The sequence below is a fragment of the Apus apus genome, chromosome 26, assembly GCF_020740795.1.
Source record: "Apus apus isolate bApuApu2 chromosome 26, bApuApu2.pri.cur, whole genome shotgun sequence".
In the NCBI taxonomy this organism is placed as follows: Eukaryota; Metazoa; Chordata; class Aves; order Apodiformes; family Apodidae; genus Apus; species Apus apus.
In genome coordinates, this window is record NC_067307.1 from 1,214,176 (window position 1) to 1,235,664 (window position 21,489).

At 42.0% G+C, this 21,489-nt stretch overlaps 1 protein-coding gene across 1 annotated transcript in view; it reads left to right on the forward strand.

The window, feature by feature from the left end:
* Positions 1-20,257, forward strand: part of EBF2 (EBF transcription factor 2) — a 135,212-nt gene extending 114,955 nt beyond the window's left edge. The window contains exons 11-16 of the mRNA XM_051640869.1: positions 3,701-3,789; positions 4,533-4,598; positions 4,681-4,858; positions 6,261-6,446; positions 7,244-7,411; positions 16,025-20,257. Coding sequence (XP_051496829.1) covers positions 3,701-3,789; positions 4,533-4,598; positions 4,681-4,858; positions 6,261-6,446; positions 7,244-7,411; positions 16,025-16,056 — 719 coding nt within the window. The 3' untranslated portion in view covers positions 16,057-20,257. The remainder of the gene's footprint in view (positions 1-3,700; positions 3,790-4,532; positions 4,599-4,680; positions 4,859-6,260; positions 6,447-7,243; positions 7,412-16,024) is intronic.
* Positions 20,258-21,489: the final 1,232 nt, after the last annotated feature.

Genomic DNA, 21,489 nt, shown 5'->3' on the forward strand with positions numbered 1-21,489 from the left:
ACTAATGCAAAGCTGGAATTTGGCCGTTTAAGGCCTTTGGTGCCTTTCCCTCCCTGTTCACACCTTGAAGAAGGTCAGGCATCCCACTGCAAACACTGTGCTCCCTCTGGCTGGGTGTTCTGGATCAGGTTATTTCTAGAGGCATAAATTCTTCTCATTGCTACTTTGCAGAGGACTTGCTCCCTTTATTCTGCTCCATGGGGTAAAGCAAAGCTGAGCTGCAGAACCTTGCTGAGGTCCTTGGCTGTGGCCCTTTTGTGATGGGGGAGAGGGAGAGTGCACATCTCCCACGGTGTGCACTGGCAGTGTCAGGATGAGCTGTCACTCATGGTAAATTGTGCAGATCTTCATAACATCATCTTCCTTCATAACATCATCTTCCTTCAACAGTCTTATGTGCTTTGATGTGTGGTGAAATAATTAATACTTTAAATGTCAGCACTGTTATCACTGGGTATCTGAGTTGGTCCCTGTTGAGATGAATGGGACTGAGCTGTTGTTTCAGGTTTTGCAGATGCAGACAGATGTCATGGCATCAGTTACTCAAGTGTGAGATTTTTTTTTTTTTTTTCCTATTCAAGTGAGTCATAAGAGCTGGAGACCTGTTTTTAAAATGGAAGCCTGGATTTTGGAGGGTAAGGAACAATGCAAAAGAAGCAGCTGCTCCATAGCCTGTCTGAGCCTTGTCAGAAATTAAGTCAGGCAGGCTGAGGGGCATTTAGACCTCTCCCCACTCTGACTGTAACTGTTCTGTTGTTAGAACAGTTATGCTAGAGTGAAACCTACACTTCAGTTTATTCACTAGATAGTAGCTCTTTTTTTGCATACATTATATTATGTCATGCACAATTTTTCCAGCTATGCTTTGGGAAATGGAACAGGCACCTCGTACCCGAAACACTGGATTTGAGAGCTGCCAAAGGGGTTTTGCTGCACCTGAATCAGTTTTCTTGGGGGGTTTATCTCCTACAAATCAGGCATCTGAAATTATGAGCAGCCTGCTTCTGTGTCAGACCCCTTTATGGTCTCTCAATCCATGAACCCCAGAGCATTTGGATATAATTTTGGCACATTTCTATGTAACATGTAGATAAATCACTAGTGCCCCAGTAGCTCTTTCCTCAGTGGCAGTGGTGTTGTGCTGGAGCTATTGAAACCTGCTGTTGGAGTCTGCATCTTGCCCTTCCCTTGAAAAGGTACCATTTACTTCTCCAAATGTTGGATGTTGGTCTGTAGCAGGACTTGACAGAGATATTTTTGTTTCATTAATGAGCAAAAATGAAAAGGCAGTTCTGTTGCAGCCTTTTGTGCTGAAAGACATAATAAATACAGAGATTCAAAATGGCTGAGCTCTCCTTAGAACAATTCAGGATTGCTGAGAAATGATTTGCTGCCATTTATCTATCAGAATGAAAATGTCCGTGTCAATCCATTGGAAAAATGTTTCTTGAATAATGGCCAATTTTTTCTTCCTGAATTAGCATCTTGTATGTTCCCATTAGCTATTTTTAGTCAGCTATGTATACATACATGTTTAAACTCCTATATATTTTACATTGCTTTTGCTTAGTTTGAGATATATAACTTAACTGATTAGACTTGTAATCAAGAGAAATGGCACATAATGATGTATAGGCTCTTGAGAGAATTGGCCTGTAATTCTCAGGATTATTGGCAAAAAAACCCACCCCCCAAAAAAGAAACCCTCTTCCCAAATGGGATGTAGATTCTGTGGCAGTTGAAATGTGTATTATTAAACTCCTTAAGCAAACCAGAATGGCTCCCAGTGGAGAGCAAAGACATTCTAAGTATAGCCAAGACTAAATTCTCAGGTCTGGGTTTTCTCTACTCAATTCCCACTTGATTATCTCCTGTAATATTTAAACTTCATGCCATGCCATGATTATTTAATAAAAAGTAAATATAAAATGTATCTCAGTGGGGAATATGACCTTTTACCTTCATGTTGTTCTACCAAAGACAGACACAGATAAACAGAGAATCTGGATCAGTGTTACAGGCTGTCTCACTTGATAGTTTCATTCTTCTGGTGTCTGAGACCACTACCCTGGAAGATGCTGTGTATAGTTTGGAAGATTCTCTAAGTGCCATCTTGCCATTAGGTGTGTTCAGCTGGGCTGATGTCACCAGGTGTTTCATGTCTATTCTTTTGTTTCAAAAGAATCACAAATGGCTCATGAGGACAGAAGATGCTAGCACTGAATGACTCACATGTGTTGTTACATGTGTCATGGAATTCTTAGCAAGATTCTCAGCATGAATATGGTGTTTGAATTTTAGTGCACATTCTGAAGGATAAGGGAATGCTAAAAGATTGTGCTTGTGCCTCTTAGTAAAGGCTAGTAATGCTGATGTGTTAAGGGACAGTCAAAGCCTATGACTGTGCAGTGCTACAGAACTGGCTGTTGGTTTCTGTGTTAATTTGGAGTTTAATTTTGAATAGTCAGAAATAAACTTATTATTGCCACAGTTTCAAAGTAGAGATTACTGAAGGGTCTGAAGTTTTATGGCATCATCAGCGATGCAAGCAGGGCTCTGCCAGCTATTACTGACTGAGGATCTGGGTCAAAATACCTAGTTTATCCACTAGAGATTAACATCATTACAGTGAAGTGGCTGTGTATGCAGAATAGCCCCACACAATTGAAGAAGCTGATGTGTCTAATGAATAGCTGTGCCCTAGTTTGTGATGGCAGAATGTTGGGGGGGGTTAATGTGTTTATTAGATGAGTAGTAAGGTACTCTTGATTTCTGGCTGTGTAACCAACCTGTTCTCATTTGCATTTGCACCATAACTTGCTATCTTACTGGTCAGTTTTGTGCAAAGTAAATATCCTTAAAGGAGTATTTTGTGGCAACACTTCCCTGCTGCATCTTTCAAATTCTTAACTCAGCCTTTGATGGATGGTGAGAAATCAGCACTGGAAACTGGAGTAGTTTTAAGTCAAGCTTTTTTGTTCCCTTATTAAGCCAAGCTCAATAGTGTAACCCTTTGGAATACCTTCAGTTAGAAGGTTTGCAAATAACATGCACATACATTTTGTCATTTGCTTACATATGAATACCTCTGTATGCATTTTCTGGAATTTTGGCAGAAAATGAGCCTGTAGACTCAGGTCTCTGTGCCCACCAGAATGAGCAGGCACAGGGGGGCTGAGCACACCTGGGTGCACACTTGGATGCAGGGGATTCTATCAAGGCTTGGCTGTAAGCAGAAAGGTGTCACTAATTCTTTAACAAATGACAGATACACTGAGGGTTTGTCCAGGATCACTGTGCAGTTCATTATACAGATCATGACAGAACCAGCTGTACAATGAAATGGGTGGAGCTGGGGTACCAGGAGTCAGGGGACCTGCTCTGTGTAGCATGGTCCAATGTTAACAAGCTTTGTGTGTTCAGCTTTCTTAGTGGCACAGGAAGTGTTGTTACCTTTGAAAAGAGATGAGGGATCCTCCTGCAGAAGTTCTGGTAAAGCTTCTCTTCCTACTCCAGCCTGTCCTAGACAGTGTTCAGGGCTCACCTGAGCAGGATCCACCTAGGAGTTGGGCAAGGAGCAGTTTTCTATGGCCAGGCTGTGAAATCCATCTTCCCTAGAAATGAAACAAAAAAGACTTACCCAGGAATGTACTCATATAATGTGGTTTGGGTTTTGTTTTTTTTTCTGTTTTCCTTTCAGCTTTAAATGAACCTACCATAGATTATGGTTTCCAAAGACTGCAAAAGGTCATCCCAAGGCATCCTGGTGACCCTGAAAGACTAGCTAAGGTAAAATATTTTTAAGCACTTTATTGAGCCAAATAATATGTTGGTTTATATTAAATGACAAGTACATCTGATCATAAATTCACCAGTTAGTTGTAGGTACAACTAGGAGTTTGATCATGTAGAACCCACAGTTACTAATCATTTTTATCAGTCAGAGCTCAAACACTGTGAACTTCTGTTGCTGCTGAAGTGAGTCCAGTGCAGCTCATCTTCCCACTTCATGCTCATGGCTCTTTGCATTTCTGCATAATGGCAAATCTCTGCAGACAACTGACACGTGGCAGACAGGAGGGACTGGTTCCAGAGGTTTCATCTGCTCCTAAAAAACACATAACACTCAGTGTTTCCAGCAGCAGGATGGGCAGCACGCCTGGCGTGAAGCAGGCTTTGCTGTATCTTCCTGTATCTTCTGTAGCCCTGACGCTGCCTCCCTGGCCCGCGGGGGAGGCTGGAATTGTCCCCGCGGGGCCGGGAGCGGTTCAGGACGCTGGAGAGCTCCGCTCAGCTCCGCCGGGAACCTCCCTGCTTCCCGAGGGCCCGGGGGTTTGGGATGTCTCGTTTGGGATGTCTCGTTTGGGATGCTCCAGTGGGGTCAGTTTCACAGAGGAGAGCTCTGTGAGGGACCCAGTTTCCAGCGTGACCCCACACAAAGACGAGTCGCTCCAGAAATCACTAGCACGTGGTTTTGCACTGAAACCCTTTTCTGTTAAAATGTCCATTTAATGCATCTGCTCATCCTGCAGGAAATGCTGCTGAAACGAGCTGCTGACCTAGTTGAAGCCCTGTATGGGACACCACACAACAACCAGGTCAGCGTGGCTGCCCTCGCCAGGGCCGCGGCTCCGGGGCAGTGATAAACGTGGTTCTGAGCTTGTCCCTTTCCCTCTGCAGGACATCATCCTGAAACGAGCTGCAGACATTGCAGAAGCTCTCTACAGTGTCCCCAGGAATCCTGCCCAGATCCCAGCCCTGTCCAGCTCTCCTGCTCACAGCAGCATGATGGGAATCAACTCCTATGGGAGCCAGTTAGGAGTCAGCATTTCAGAGTCAACGCAGGGGAACAACCAAGGTAAGCACTGCAAGTTTGATGGTGTTAAACAATTAAGAAATGAATCACAGTTGCTCCCATAGTAGTTCCTCAACTTGTCTACCTGCTCAGCTTATGAACAGGAAAGTGGTTTTGACCTGTCAGAGCTGGACACAGCTCTGTGCTGCCATGCTGGCTGACACTGTGTCTGCTCCAGGCAGCAGAGCAGCTATGGCTGAAATTATTTTTGTGTGTTTTTTGATACCAACTTAACCCTGAATTCTCTCCCTGCTCCCCTCTACATCTTTTTTTTGTTGTTATTTGTTTTCATAAAAGACAAGGACAGCAACAGAAAAAACCTCTCTCAGTTAAAGAGGTGGGGAATTATTTTTTTTTTCAGGCTGCTTCTTCAGTGTTAATTTTACCAACTTGCATCTGGTTTGTGTGTTACATTTACTCCAGATATATTATTGTTAGGAAAACATGCCATAAAATGACATGTTAACAGCAATACAGCATGAAGTTAATACAGCATGTGCCATGGCAGAAGGCATCATGTTAATAAGTTTGCTGTTTTTTTTAATAAGGCATTACCAGGCCCTGAATAATAATAATTATGTTTTAGTTTTATATTTATAAATATTTATATTTAGGTTCATAATATAAATGGGCAGAAATAATCTGACTTGATAACTTTTAAAGTACTTACTGGACCACATGTTCTAATGAAAGCTTTTCTGGGGAAAATACTTTTGCAGCTGTAATAGTTGCCTTGTGTTTTAATGCTGAGAGCTGTAGTGTTTTCCAGGTCACTTTTTGGAGAAAAAAGAGCCTGAATTTTGGTTCTTAAATATTTATGATTTTGTTTTAAGACAAAAATTGGTTTTTAGTTACACAGTTTATTCCTTCCCCCAAATAGTGTATCTTCAAAGTCAGGCTGCAGACTTATGGGGATAATTGCCCTTAGTAATGTACTTGCTATAGCTGTAATTCATCAGTAATTTGAAAAAGACAGCCTAATAATCATTGTAGTATAACCAACAGTAGCACCTCATAACCATCATTTGAAAAGTATAACCTTCTAAAATGGTAGAAAACCCCACATATATTATAAATTCTACCATCAGAAAAAGATGAGCCACACACATTGTTTTTCCAAGGTCTTAGAACACACTTCAACTTTTAACAAGTCAGATATTATTGGAAAAATACACATCAGTGATATTCTGTAACTCATGTATTACATTAGAAGCAGATACATCAGTTGGTTTCTCATATTGATTTAAAACTTGATATTCCTTAACTTGAAAGCATGGAAGCAATGGCACTAGCTTAAATGTTTTAAATCTGGATTTAAAGAAGTAATGTATTGAAGCAGGGAATATACAGGAGAAAGTCAGAAGCCAAATCCCTTATGCTTGGAAACGTGTTGTGGTTTTTATAGGTTACATCCGGAATACCAGCAGCATCTCACCCCGGGGTTACTCATCCAGCTCCACCCCTCAACAGTCCAACTACAGCACCTCCAGCAACAGCATGAACGGCTACAGCAACGTCCCCATGTCCAACCTGGGCGTGCCCGGCTCGCCCGGCTTCATCAACGGCTCCCCCACGGGATCCCCCTACGGCTGTGAGTGCTGCTCCCTTCCCTGGGCACAGGAAAAACAGCAAGTGATGCCTTTGGAGAGAAGTTCTCAGGATTTAGTGAAGATTTTTGGTGCTAATTGGCGTGCTGCTATTTTTCAGTATGGATTAGAAAATGGGCCCATATTTCCAGAACAGAGGAATACTGAATCCTACTTGTGGCTCCTTCGTGTTTTTAGCCTTCTGCAGGTTCCTAAGTGGCAAAGGCCACAATGAGAACTGCAGAAGGATTTACAACTTCAGATTATTAAGCCAATAGCCACCACTTTTAGCATAGACATTACTTAAAAGTCACTCTAAAATAATGTTTATGTGTATGACCTCTATTAGCAATAACTGAGAGCTGAATCGTGGGTTGATTTCCTGTGAAACTATTACCTTGTTAACCAGAAATGCAGCAACAGTGGAATTAAATTCTGGAAATCAGTATTACTGCATTTTTAGTTTTACCATGAGCAACTCTCTTTTCCTTTCATGCCTTGATTTCCCTCTGGCAAGAGTGAGTGTGTGTGTAGGATATATAAAAAAGGATGAGCAGTTAAACAGCTTTTTACTGAGTTGTTTGATCATTTACCTGCACTGTAGTTTACTGAAGATACAGCTGCTCATGGTGTCAGGATAGAAAACACCAGAAAACACCCAACACCCTGCAAGGGATTATGAAATTTTACTTACATTCACATTGTCTGCACGAGGACTGACCCAATTTGCAGTGATGATGAGGATCTTTGCTGTTCTTCTATGATTGCATTTCTGATGAGGATTCACTCTTCTCTTTTGCAGTAATGTCTTCAAGTCCAACAGTTGGCTCCTCCAGCACTTCTTCCATCCTTCCATTCTCCTCTTCCGTCTTCCCTGCTGTCAAACAGAAGAGTGCCTTTGCTCCTGTCATCAGACCCCAAGGGTCTCCTTCTCCTGCCTGCTCCAGTGGCAATGGAAATGGGTTTAGAGGTAAGAAAATACACCATTAATATTCAGTAAAGCACAGTGTGTGAGTCTGGGCAAATGCAGGAATTAGCTGAATAGTGACATGACATACTCAGCAGTGCAAACCTGACCCAGTCCAAGGGGATTAAAGCAGTGCTCCAGGCTCTGACTGGTTTTAAAACGACAGGGGACAGACACTCATGTACACCAAGAAGGATCTGACCCTGGCTGCATTCCAGTGCCAGCCCTTTGTGAGGAATGCCTCCTCCTGCGGCTTCAGGGCCTTGTAAAACAACCCTCTGCCCTGCAGAGTTAACACCAGCTCTGAACAGCCCCTGTCCTGAAACCTGCTGCAAGGTTTAGGCTCAGACCAGGAATTTACAGCCTTTTTAAAGGTGATCTGCACAACAAATGTGAGTATTAAGATAAGAATGGAAAGCTGTGCTCCATTCTTGCTCTGACAGGCTGGGGGGCGCGCGGCACATAAATACGCTCCAAGTCTCCATAAAAACCCCTTTATAGGGCCTGAAGAGTCATCTGGCTCCTTCAGACTCCACTAGAGACACCAGAGGAAACACAACTCTGGGAATTCAGCCATGCCAAGAGGCAGTGGTAATTCTAAAATGAGCCCTACAAACCACACCTGTTGATCTGGGTGCATTATAAATCCTTAGCTGGGCCACAGGGACTTACATAAACTGTGATTATTTTATATAATAAGGAAATTCTCAGTGTGTTGGACAAAAACAATTACATTTTTAAAAGCTAACTTAGAGAATTCTGCTGTATATCTGAAACAGCTTCTTCCCCTGCCCCAATTACACAAAATTCTGTGCTTTAAGACCATCCTCTCCACCTTAATGGAAGACATTGATCTACTCATGTAATTTCACAGCTGTCATGTTGACAGAGAATAGAATTTCTTTTCCACTCTGTTTAAAGGAGATTAAAAGAAGCATTTGAAGCCATTTTAAAAACTGTAGCTATAGAAAGTGTTGCTGGTCCAAAAGCTGTACCTATTTATGTAAACTGTTTTAAAATGGGTTTATCTTTGTTAATGTTTTTTATGATCATGGTGTCTAAAGGGTCATTGTCTCTACCTGGTCTGTATTGATTTCACTGCATTTTTGTAGAAAATGAGAGGGTTTAGCTGCTTTAAGGAACTATTTCAAGGTAATATCATTTTAAACTGATTTAAACATGTAACCATGAAGGCCCATCAACTTAAGAACAATTTGCTTGCTTGTCTTAAGCCAGTTGGACAGTGATATAATATAAAGGCAAATCAGTGCCTCCAGAATAGAGTGAAGTCTCTAGAGTTAAACACAGTAAGAAGTCACCTCAGGTGGTTCTAACCACAAATCAGTGCAGTGACAGAATCACTCAGATTGTTTCTGGGAGACACAAAAAGGAGAGATTAAAAAAAACAACTGACTTTTTATTTAAATTAATGGTTTTCCTTAGTCTACTATGTCTGTCCTGTCTGCTCAAGACTCTGTTTAGCAATAGTTTATGTCTTTTTTAACCTTTTTGTAAACAGGTAGGTTACTAGGCACCATTTAGTGCTTACAACATATTTTATCCTATCTGTAAATTCTACAAATGGCAGTTTAATATCAAGTATAGCATAAAATCTCAAAACCTAAAAACCTAGTCCTCACATCCATGCATTTAACTGACACCAATCCACTCTTGAGGCATTCAGGGTTCATCTATCAATCAAGGTTATGATGACTCTCTGAAATAGCTTATCCATATTGAGATGCAGAGACTTGGGCACGGATAAATTGATAGAAAATTATTGAGCTCTTCCCTTTTGTTGTGGGGGATCTCCTTGTGCACCAACACCCTGATAGATAAATACAGGTAACAGGCTACAACTGCTATTTAAGTAAGTTTTCAGCAGATACAATACCTGGTGCAGTGGGACTTGTCACTCAGGCAGCAGCAGCACCAGGTGTGACTCACAGCAAAGGCAGCAGTTGAACACGTCTGCCCAAGGTTTGTGATGCCAGGTCTTTGTAACCATTTAACTAGTTCAGCCATAGATGCAAATTGTTCTTTCTAAATGAAATATTTAAATTGATGCAAGCTGGGGAGCATATGCTTTGGAAGGGATCCAGATAGACACAGCCTGATATCCAAATTAACTTTCCCACAGTGTTGACAGACAGATGTGGCCAGGAAGTCAACAGGAGGGTCCCAAAGAGGCTTCTTGACTGGACTTACTGTGCTGCAGCAAGGGGAGGGTGTTCGTCTCCTCTGCTGGGCCATCACCCTGTACTGTAACACTAGGAACAGGTGTGCTGGTCATGCCATTTCTTTCTTTTTTTCCTCAAATTTAGGCATCAGTGATGGAGACAGAATAGCAAGTATGTGCAGGCTCCTTCCCAAAGCAGTAAGGCAACTGTTCTGACATTGTCTTGGAATTTCCCCCCCCATGGAGAAAACATCTCCCAAATGGGGATTATTTTTTATTCTGAGTTTTTATGTAATGTTTGCAAAGTACTTTGACTATGTCTTTTGTTTGGAGGCAAGAATTTCTTGGTGATACAGTCTCCATCCTACTTACTGCATCCTGTTGCAATGAGAATATTAGAAATGCTACCAGCACCTCAGGGCATACAATGAAAATCTAGAATGCAGCCCCCACATATGGTGAGCACAGCAGTCTTTAAAGCCTGGATTAAAACTGTTCTGAACAGGAAGAGCTGTACAAGCTTCATCTTCAGGTTAGAATTCCTATTATTCCAGTTTACAGTACTGCTGGAATTTTTTTCCTGAAAATATATTTTGGGAAGAGAGTCTTGGTGATGCTTAAAAGCTGCTGGAGAGAATAGGACAGCTGGTAGAAAATATATTGTAAATCAGAAGTATTAGGTAGGTGTAAAATTTGTGTATCTACTGGCTTTCAGCTTCGGGCTGCACAAGCCTGCCCAGGCATGTGGAATCCCCTTGGATAACCTCCCTTGTTGTCCTGCTTACTTCTTCCACCTGCCAGCTGATGTACATGGCTGCAGTGTAACAGGACATGGTGGGTGGAGAAGCAGCAGTCCATACTGAGCACCACTCACTTCCAGATACCAAATTGAGAACCAGGTGATCCTGGTCAGACACTTGTGGGCTCCCTCCTCGTCACGTGTCTCGGCAGTTTAGAGAGGCCCCTGGAAGATGGAACATGATGTGACACCCCATGGCAGCTCAGTAGACAAATGCCTCCTCATCTCCTCTCAGATGGGAGCTGATGGGAAAAGCACATTGGAACCTGCTGCAGCAGCATGGACTGCTGACTGCCCAGATTACCTTTGGCCAGCTCAGCACATCTCAACATAAACATGCAAGCTCAGTACAAGGACTAGCAGGCAAGCCTCAGAAGGTCAGATGTGCCATTAACCATCGGGATCGGAGCCAACCCAAAAGGTATCCAAGTCTGATTCCCTTAGGGAGTGTCTCAGCTTAGCAGAGGGGACATCTACACTAAAGGAGCACAGATATGTGAGTTGAAGACCCTAATTTTTAGTATCTTGTCTTGACAAAGTCAGGGGTGTCAACAGCTCTGGGGGCTCCAGTCCCCTTGCATTAAAGTCTGTGCAACCACAGGTACCGAGGGAGAAGCTGGGAAGGGCTGGGATTCAGATGGAGTGGCTCACATTTACAGGGCAGTGGCCCCTGGCTGGTACAGTCCAGTGCCTGACCTGCTGCTCCATGTCAAAGCCTGGCTCCAGGCAACACTTCAGACACAGCATTGGGAAGTAATTCTCCACTGTGATTCTAACCAGGTAAAAATACCTGGGCCACTTCCATGCTCAGAGTGTTGAGCAATGGGCTTGTGCCCACTGAGTGACTGAGGCAGGGATTCCAAAGCCTAGACAGTGTTTTAAGGAAGGCAAAGGCTGCAAATGACATTTACATCATGTCAATATATATGAACAATATGTATCTGTCATCTGATTAAATCTGATATATTGGAAAGATCAAGTACAGTTTTCTCCCCAGTTCACTGGCAGAGCTGTCAGCAGCACAGGCTGCTTCCAAATACAGAAAACATTAAGAGATATTTAAAACTTCTTCCTAACACTTCACTGAACAAAAATATCTCCTGTTACTATTAATTACTTGTCTTACATTCGATGGGATGTTAATTTTAGTAGCTCATCATAAGTCACAGGCTTATTTAGGCTGGAAAAGAGCTCCATTTTTAATGGAAGAAAACATTTTTTTAGTGGAAGAAAATACTCCAGACTGCCAGGTGCCACACACAGAAAGGGGGATATTGGGTAAGAGTCAATACTGATTTTTCCTTTGCAGATAAAAAAGTAGTATAGTGGAATTACAGATATATAAAATATACATGGTATATAATTATAGTGTTATTATACATTTTTATAATTATACTTGATATAATTATATATATATTTATATATAATATTGTATAAATTATATATACCCTTTCAAGCATAATTGGAAAAATATAAAACTACAGAGTGGCTGTACATTCCTGTGGTTTTTAATAATTCAACTAATGCATATATAACTTTGCAAACACATATTTTGATTTTTAAGGGTGTTCCTAATTAACATGAAATAAAAATACCTGTTCAGGAGCCTTTTGTGCAGACACAGCACCTGGTGAGACAGTCACTTTATCAGTGTAACTCAGAGGCCAAGGTAACTTCTCTCATCTCTCAGCTATCCCAGGTTTTGTTTAGATTTTTTGAATACACTTGACAAAAAATATGGGGTTAACCTGCTTCTCATGTAATAAAGACAAAACCACTGCTTACTGATAGGTTTCTTACCTGTGTGAGATGATCAGGAATGGATGAATTAAAATCTTCCATCCAAATACAGAAGGATTGCTGCAGAAAAAGTTTATTTTCTATGGAGGAAAAAAAGAATAAATGATCTAGGAGAAAAGTGCAGCTTTTGGCTGCTTTGTAGTGTCTTAGTTGTAACCATCCTTCCCAGAAGCTGTAATTCAGCTCACTCACATGGCAGTTGGGAGGATGATGATGCCCTTCATCCCAGCCACTGATGGTTTCTGCTCAAGGAAGGCAGCTCTGCTTCCCTCTGAAAATACTTTCTTTTCTCTATAATTTTCAGGTGATTAGTTATATAATAATAAATGATAGATAATAAATGGGTGTGTTGTTCTATAAAGATCTCTGTGGTCTTAACACTGGAAGTGGAACTGCCCGTTGGCTGGTGTCAGAGCCTGCAGGGAGGAGCTGCTCTGGGACAGGTGACAGGGTCTGTGCCAGCAGCTCCCTGACCCCCCTGTGCAAACCCACCTGGGCCAGGGGCTGCTCCTGCTGCTGCTTCTGGCCTTGCAGGGCAGGAAGATCCAGTGAAGGGGCTCAGAGAAGTACCACTGGAGCTCTTCATTTGCCTCTTCAAGAGCTGTGGGGCTGTAGGACTGGAGTTTGCTGGAAACAGTGCCCAGAGAGGAAAACCTATGAGAGAGCAAGACATTTTAGATTACAGTGGTTGAAGATGCTCCACATCCCTCTCCTCCAGACAGCACAGCTTTTAAAGCAGGCCTGAAGAACAGGTTCAGCATGTGCACACGTGTGCACATACACAGCACTCAGCCCCTTTCCAGTTCCTACCAAAGAGCTGTTGGAATTGCAGTTCTTCTCCACTATGAAGGAAAACAGCATTTTCAGGGGCTACTTGTACACACTAGGCTTATGATCATTATTAATTACACCCATTAAAGGTGCCTATCACCATAGCATCTGGGTGCTATCCATGTTTGATTATTTATTTATAAAAAAATTCTCCAACCTTGTGACAATTTTAATCAACTGTTTCAGCTGATAATTGCAAGCTGTCAAGGTTAATACAATAAGGCTCATCTCTAATTCTTTTTCCATTTCCCTCCAAGAAAGAAGAAGGAAAAAAAAAAGACCCTCTGGGATAATGACTGTGGTTTCTATATTCCCAACTCATCAGGGAGTGTCCTGCATTGAACCACCTTTATTGAAAAGTTACATCGATTCAATATATAGTAATACAGGCAAAAATAATTACAGCTTTGCTAGCAGTGTAAGACCTTAATCCAAACCTCACAAACATTCAATAAGAAGTGATACAGGCTGGGAATAGAGGCTTTTGACAGTGGAGCCCCAGAGGGGAGGGGAGGTGGGGTGGAAGCAGCAGATGAGGGTATGTAAAGAGAGAGAGGCACAGAGCAAAGCTGGTGAGACGAGCTGTGGAAAAGCAGGTGTTGTGGGAAGAGGGGAAGTTGCAGCACTAGGATGAAATGCCAGTGAAACAGGCTTGGCTTGTCCTTTCTGTGCTATATATAAAATATTATTATAATAAATATATTGTTTTATATAGATATGGAGAGATGTCAAGTTTTACCTGAATTTTTCCACAGGCTGGTTCCATCCAAACAACTTCTGAGGAGCAGCTCTGCTCTGGAGCACTTCCAACCTGGAATGCCAAAACAGACTTGGGCTGGGGGGGACAAAAGTAAGGAGAGGAAGCAGGGACTTGGTACTTGCTCAGGAGGAAGGGCAGGGAGGCAGACGAGGGACCTCCAGAGCCCCTGTAACAATCTCCTCCTGATTGCAGGTGGCAGTTTTGCTGTTGCTATCACTAGGCTGAGTCCAGGACTGCTGGATAGCTTGTTCTTCCCCTGCACTTTAAGGAATTTTCCAAAATGCTGCATCTACAACTAGTCTTAAAATATTTTTGAAGGCAGAAACTCAGGCTTGATCTTTGCTTTGATTGGCTGGAAGAGGCTTTCCTTGATTAACAAAAAATAAAGAAAGAAAATTAATGCTGTTGATAACATTAGTCTCAGGAAAAAAAACATTTATGCCAATATGGCCTATCCCTCTGGGGAAAAGAGTTCAAGGTACAGTGGCAATGGACCCTGCATGGCTCAAATGAAGCCAGGCTGGCTCTGCCAGGGTCTGCTGCCCCTGCACAGCCCCTTTGACAGCCACAGTCTGACCCCCCCCGTGCAGGGGAGCAGCCCAGGGCAGGGCCAGCCCGGCTGTGCGAGTGCTCCTCTCCTTGCTTCAGGCAAGAGCCCGAGCCACGTTTCCATAGACAAACAGTTTAAACGCTTTGAGCAAACCTGGCTGATTTTGCCTGGAGCAGCTGAGGAAGTGCAGACACAGCCGGAGCCGGGGGGATCCCTGGGGCTGGGGCAGCAGCTGAGGGCACACGCCTCCCTCTGGTGCCAGCCCAGCAGGGCGCTGGGCCAGGGCTGGGATCCAGCCTTCCCTGCTGGAGGAGAGGGCTGGGACACTGCCCCCAGGGGCGGTTTTATGGGTGTGGGGGTGAGGAGTAGGAAAGGAGCAGCTTCCTTAGCATTATCAGAAAATCTCTTCTTCTAACGTGCCTCCCCCCCATAAAAAAACAAAAAAAACAAACAAAAAAAATCAAAACAGGTGTATCAATATTTAACTACTTTCTTTAGGGTTATGTAAATTGCCTGCTTGAAAAATTGCCTGATTGACAAATAGCAAATTCCTAAGCAATTAGAAAAAGTAGATACTTAAGACTTTCACTTTCTCTTTCAGCTATGCCAAAATTGGCAGGGACTTCTAGCCCCACTCAGTAACAAAATATGAAAATATTTATTTTCCTATTGTATTAAATCATAGACTATATCCACAGTTGTTTAATATCAGCACAGCTCCAATAAAGGAGCCATGTTAGCTGAGGATCTTGCCCTAAGCATTTTTTTAAACACTAGGAACATAAGGGTGAAATTCATTCTCAGAGGACAGGTCTTTAAACACATGAATAATCCCACAAATTTCAGTGAACATAAATCTTTGCAGGATTAGGACCTTGCACTGCACTGAGGCCCCTTTGAAAATATGACTCACTCATTTGTTATATAAATACATATAAACTTAACTTACCCCTCAAAACCTTTGGGAACAGCACCAGTTCCAGGCAGCTTCAAATGTTGCTGTTGTCAGGTCTGAAGAATATAGCTGCAATTAAAGGCAGTGAGAGTGACTAATAAATAATTTACATAAGCCCAGTGCTCTGGGAATGTGCCAGGTAGGACTACAGTGATTCAGACATATGGGGCAAACCAAGCAAGAATGAACGGCTGGGCCATCATTTCCTCTGAAACTAAATTAGAAACCCCAGCCCTGGTCAGTGTCCAGGGAGTGGGGACTTGGAATTCTCTGGCACAGTCCGTGAGCAGCCCAGGGCACATTCCCATTTGCTGTCACAGCTTCCCTCACTCCCAACATAACCCTTCCTGCAAGCAAATGAGCAGGCTGGTGGGAAGTGACAGACTCTGATCCATGCTGGTTTTAGAATCATTAATAGCATCTCAGAATGGTTTGGGTTGGAAGAGATCTTAAAGATCACCTAGTTTGCAAGAATGCGAGCGTTCAGCTCGAGAAAGGCCTCGGGTTCTTGGTGAATTTACTGTGGATCAGCACGTTGCCTGCTGGCTGTGGTCCTGGTCAGCCTCAGCCTCACCATCTTACTTCTCACTAAAGCATAAAATCATTAAAAACCCCTGAGGTTTAACTGCAGGTGAGGCCACTGCTGCAATCCATGACTGCACACAGAAGGGTGAAGGGCTCAAATCTATTTTGTTCCATAAAAACTTACCAGAATTTCCTCTCTGTCAATTTTCTTTTTCAGCCATGACTGGTCTTGTCGTTCCCCCGATGTAAGGCAGAGGCAGCTTTGCTCTCTCCCTCTTCCCTTTTTTCCTCTTTTTTTTTTTTTTCATTTTTCTTTTACAGCACAAAACTACTTATTGTGATGGACCACTAAAAAGGAAAAAAAAAAATAGCACTACAAGCTCCTTTTTGGGGGGAAAGCCAGGCCCAGGAAAAAAAAAAAAAAGGAACATTTTTTATGGATTGGACAAGATAGAAGTCTGCATCTTTTACCTGTTTCATATTTCTGACACAACCACGTCAACTCCTAAAACATTGGGAATGAAAGAAGAATCAGCCAAGAGCCAGGATGAACAACAGAAGGATGGAATCAGAAATGCAAAGTCTTTCTTGAAAGACATGAAACCTTCCGAAGATCTGTAAAATATTGAGAGGAGAAAGGAATTGGCAAAATGATTCAAGCTTGATATTTTGGATACAATTTGTTTTACTTTGTAGGGGAAAAAAGTTGAAGTTTCTATTTTCTATGGAGCCTTTCAGATATCGATTTAGTTTATGCAGAAAAAAGATTTCAACAAAACAGGGTACCAGCATGAAAGAATTTCTAGGACAAACTGACATGAATGATGGAACTTTGGTGTATGTGTGTATTTGCTTATAGTTTAACCTCTTTAAAAAATGTAAGATGTTTTACAATTATTTAAATAAATAAACTTGTAACTTATTGTATGTAGAGGTAGAAAGTTAAACCCTTTTTTGGATTTTTTTCCTCCAGTTGTACAATGAAGAAAAATGATGCAAAAATGTAGTGATAAGTTTGAGATATATTATTACTGCTGCAATTGCTCCTCACTTCTTCCCTCTGACTGAATTCATGTGCAAAGATATGTAAGATTCTTCCTGATCAACAAAACCATCACAAACTTTTAGCTACGTTGTGGTATTCAGGTCACTAAGTCATGTATGGATTTTCACCCTCCTCCCCCTGCCTTTTTTTTTTGTTTTGTTTTGTTTCAATTAAAATATTCAGGTACTGAGATTAACTGGTAGGTTTCAAAGACCCTCCTGGCAAATGAGCAGCACTTAAGGGTTTGCATGAACCAGAGTTTTCATGAGGTACTGAGTTTATTTTCTAGATTCAATGTGTCAATTAAGAGGGAAAGAGTTCTCTTAACATTGTTCTTCCATGTAGTTAGAACACCTTAAGTTCAGTTATACTTCATCTTAAGGGTGCATTTATAAAGGGTAAATATGTATTTGAGTAATTTATGCACTTTTATCCTGAGTCATTAAAAATGGTAAGTATTTTCCATTTATGTATTGAAGTTCATAGAAGTAATTAATTGCTTTGAATTCTTCTGTATTTTAGAGTAAAAAAAGTTTAGTTCTCCTTTGCATCTCCTCTCCTGAAATGGGAAGGTGAGAACAAGCCTGATAAAAAAAAACACTAGTTATCTGACTAAACCAGAGATGACTCACAAGAATTTGATTGTTGGAAAGCCTTTTTTTGAGAAAAAGCTACACTACTTACACCCCACTAACACAGACACGATTCATGGCTGCACAAAGAGTTGTTCCTGTGATAACATCTCTGTGATAATGAAGAAACCCTTAATATTTGGCCCCTGAAACTGTACTTGTCCATTTGCCCAGTCGGTTATCGATGGGTGAGTGGAACTGGTCTGGGTGATCCCTGTCTGTGGTAGGAGATGGTCACTTCAGTGCTGGACTTGGAGTGGTGACCAACTGTGACAATCTGCGTGGCTGAGGTCCTTGTGGAGCTCACCTGAAGCTACTGTGGAGCTAATCTGGATAAGTCACAGACTAGAAAGCCTGTGTCTAGGTCTGTGGTTCAGATCCAGCTGCAGGCAGTGACTCAGAGGCTTGGTGGGTGGGTGTGTGACTGACAGCCCCTCACCTGACAGGCTTTGGCACCCACCTGCATCTCCCAAACAGGGAAGATCGTTCCCTTAACAGCCCAGGGCAGGACAGCTGAGGGGTTGTGCCCCTGCTTGTGGTGCAGAGTGTGTGAGGAGGTCCTCCTCACACCTCCTGTAGCACAGGTCAGCTCAGGAGAGACATGTATGGAACAGAGAGGATGGACAGGACCGTTCCTTCTCGGAGCGTGGCGCCACAGGACTGGAAACACCAGTGAACCAACTGGGGGGCTCCTGGGCCTCCCCAGGATGGTGCACTTGGTGGGAAGCACTTTGCACTTCTGCTGGGAGGTTTCACTAGGGGCTTCATTAGGTGCTTTTTCAATGCTATTGAATTCTGTTTTTAAAAGGTGAGGGGGTTTAGCGTCTCCTAAAACTTGAGGCCCAATTTATAATCTCAGAACAAAAGGCAATTAGATACAACTTTAAAGAGAGATTTGGCAGGAATAACGTGTTTGGAAGAAGCATAAATATAGTTAGTCAGGGTCTTCAGGCTACTGAAAGCGTCTGCATTCCAGAAAAGATGAAATAGAATAACTCACCATTCATTATGGTTGCAAGTTCATTGACACAGGGGGTTCTCTTGGTGCCATGGAGGAAGCAGCAGTCACTGGAGGTCAGCAAGGCAACCAGCCCTGAGGCCATCCCTGAAATAGGGAAGAGGCACAGGTGGTCAGCATCTGGAGCTGTGGCAGTGTGCTGGACTGTCACCTCTGGTGACACGGTGGGACACACTGTCATACCTGGTCATTCATTCAGAACCAAAAAAAAAAAAAACAACCCACAAAAAGGGATTTCATGCACTCATAGGTACCAGCACCCCAGCAAGGATTATCAGAGCTGGGATTAAAACTTAAAACAGTGAATACAACATTGAGTCCAAGACTTCAAAAGTATCTTGACAGACCAGGCTCATTCCTGATAGATCATCTCCCTCCCCTCCATTTTGACCTACTAAAAGCCCCCAGACAGCTCCAAAGAATAAAGATGTTGGATTTTCCTCCCCTGCCCCTCTCTGTACAGGCTACTGTTAAAATTTTATCATCTGCTTAGACTCAAAATTCTGTGCCCAGCAAATAGTCCAGATAGACAGGAATTTCTAGACCATGTGCTAAAGAGCAGCAGGTTTCTACCTTGACTCCTCTCACATTTCTTTCACAAGTAATATTTTCATTACAAAATCCCAGTCAGAAAGGATTACAATGTTAAAAACTGAGATGTTTAATAGTAAAAGCTGCTTAAATGTCCGTCCTTTTTAATTGTTGCTTCGTCAGCACAGGCACATAAAAAAGATCACTGAAGTCTTGGCAAGATTTCAGGGGAAAAAAAAAGGACAGGCTGGCTAAAAAAAGGAAAGGTTTTGAAACATTCAGCATTCCTTTCACTTCAGTTATTTGTGTTCGCTCCATCTCTCTGCCCACAGAGGAGAGCCACGAGTCCCAGTAGAAAGAAAACCTTCCTAGAAAGCTACTTCAAGCACTTAAAGAGACAAGTGTAGCTGCCTGTGTTGATGTAAACATGGAAAATTACTACTTCTGGTTTGATTTGAGCCAAACAAATGAAAAAAATGAAACACAGGAATGATTTAGAACATGGCTTTTGCTCACACATCGAAGTCATCGTGCTCAAGATGAGTGTAGAACTTCCTGGTAGCTTACAAAGGATGTGTGTAAATAAACCCAATCAGAAATCCTTGACTCTGAAAGAAGGACTTTGGCAGTCGCAAAACACCCAACCAAAAAAGAGGAAGTCCTGTAAAAATTTATGTGTAAGGATTTTTTCAATGTAATAAGCAAATCTGTCCTCTTTCAGTTCCTGCTGTTTAATACTCCCGAACAGCTTTCCTTTTTGCCACTAGAGAGATGAAAATGTTGCAATAGGTAACTACAAGAGTTCTCCTTTGACAAGAATACGTTTTATTTCATTATTTATCTTGGTATAGCATCTTACTCTCCCTGTTTCTTTGCACACCTCCAATATGCATGGTTTTTAAAGACCGTTTCCTCCCTTTCTGTAAATTAAGGCCTCATTTCTCCCTACTGTAAAGTTCTGGGGTTTGTTTGGGGTTGGTTGGTCAGGGGTTTTTGGTTTTTTTTTTGGTTGGTTGGTTGTTTTTTTTTTGCTTTGTCAGTTATCTACGGTATGAAGTTGCTATGCACAGAGCTTTTGTAAAGATAGCTTTTTTTTGTTTACTGTTTTTATTGGTCCTACTTATGGAAGAATATCTTGTTTGTAAAATGAATATGTCTACTTCAGTTTTAAACTTTAAATTATCCTAACAAAAAAAAATAATAAATTTTTTGTACTGTAAACAAGGGGGGGAATGACCTTAATTTCAGAGTATTCAACGTGCTTTTCTTCTTTATCAGCTTGGTGGGTCAGTCAAGCTACTGTTGGAGCAAAAATACAGATTTTAAAAAGTGTAATTACATGGTAGGTGACATTTTGTCAACTCAAACCTTCCTGTTCCTCAGGAGGAGTCAGACACCCTGGCTGCCAGTGCCCAGGGCAGGCACGTGCAAGATGAATTTCTGTTTCCTTTGTAAGAACATTGATCAATTAGGTAAATTACCTTTATTTAATCAAGAAAGAAAACCAAAACAGACTACTAAAAAGTGTATCAGAAAATGGTAATTGACTATCCAAACCAGGAATACTCTCTTTTCTTGAATGAAATTTTTTGGGATGACGAAAGCCACTTTTCCTGATGTTTTCCAACTAACAGAAGACAGAATATGAGTCAGTGTTTAAACTGCTGCCAGATGTCAGTGAAAGCATCTGAAAACATGAGGCACTATCAACCAAAAGCTGAGAAGAAAACAGGTTTTTTTTTTTTGTCATCTGCTTTAATCACTCATTCAGGGATGACATGCAATTAATAGATGACCTTCCCAGCAGTGAAACCCAAGTTGTCCACTGTCCTACTGCAATACCCTCCATCTCAGCTCACACAGAGGCCCATTCAGCTGACTCTCTCCCCCTAAGAAGTCCCAGCAGTATATTAAGTGTATTAAGTGATGATTTTAGTGATAAAACTAACAGTTACTTTGAAAGAGATTCTTGGTCTTTAACAGTGCCTACTGTTACAGTCAAGTGAGGAAGTTTATCATGCAGGTCTACTGTGTTCCACTGCTGATCTGTTGCCTCTTTTAAGGACTTGTTGATGTACAGCTCCAGCATGTGCCTGTGATGGGTTATTGTTCCCACCTTCAGAGCTGCCCTGTAGTCTGAGCTAATTCTAAATAAAATGCTGAGTGAGGGAAGGAGATGCATGAAGCACCCAGCAAAGAGTTGCAGAAAAATATTAACAGCTGAATTCCAAGAAGCATCCAAAAAAGTCCCTCCAGCCTGGAGATGGCATGATTAAAGGCTCTCTGTACCAAAAGGGGATCTCTTGGAAAAAACAAAACATCTCCAGGATCAGTTACAGTGTCACACAGAACCTATTTCATTATCAGTCTTGCTCAATTCTTGAAATCCAGTGTGAAAAGATTTTTCTTGGCCCACATTAAGCCTAGTAAAGGCTAGAAATCTGCAACCTTCTTAA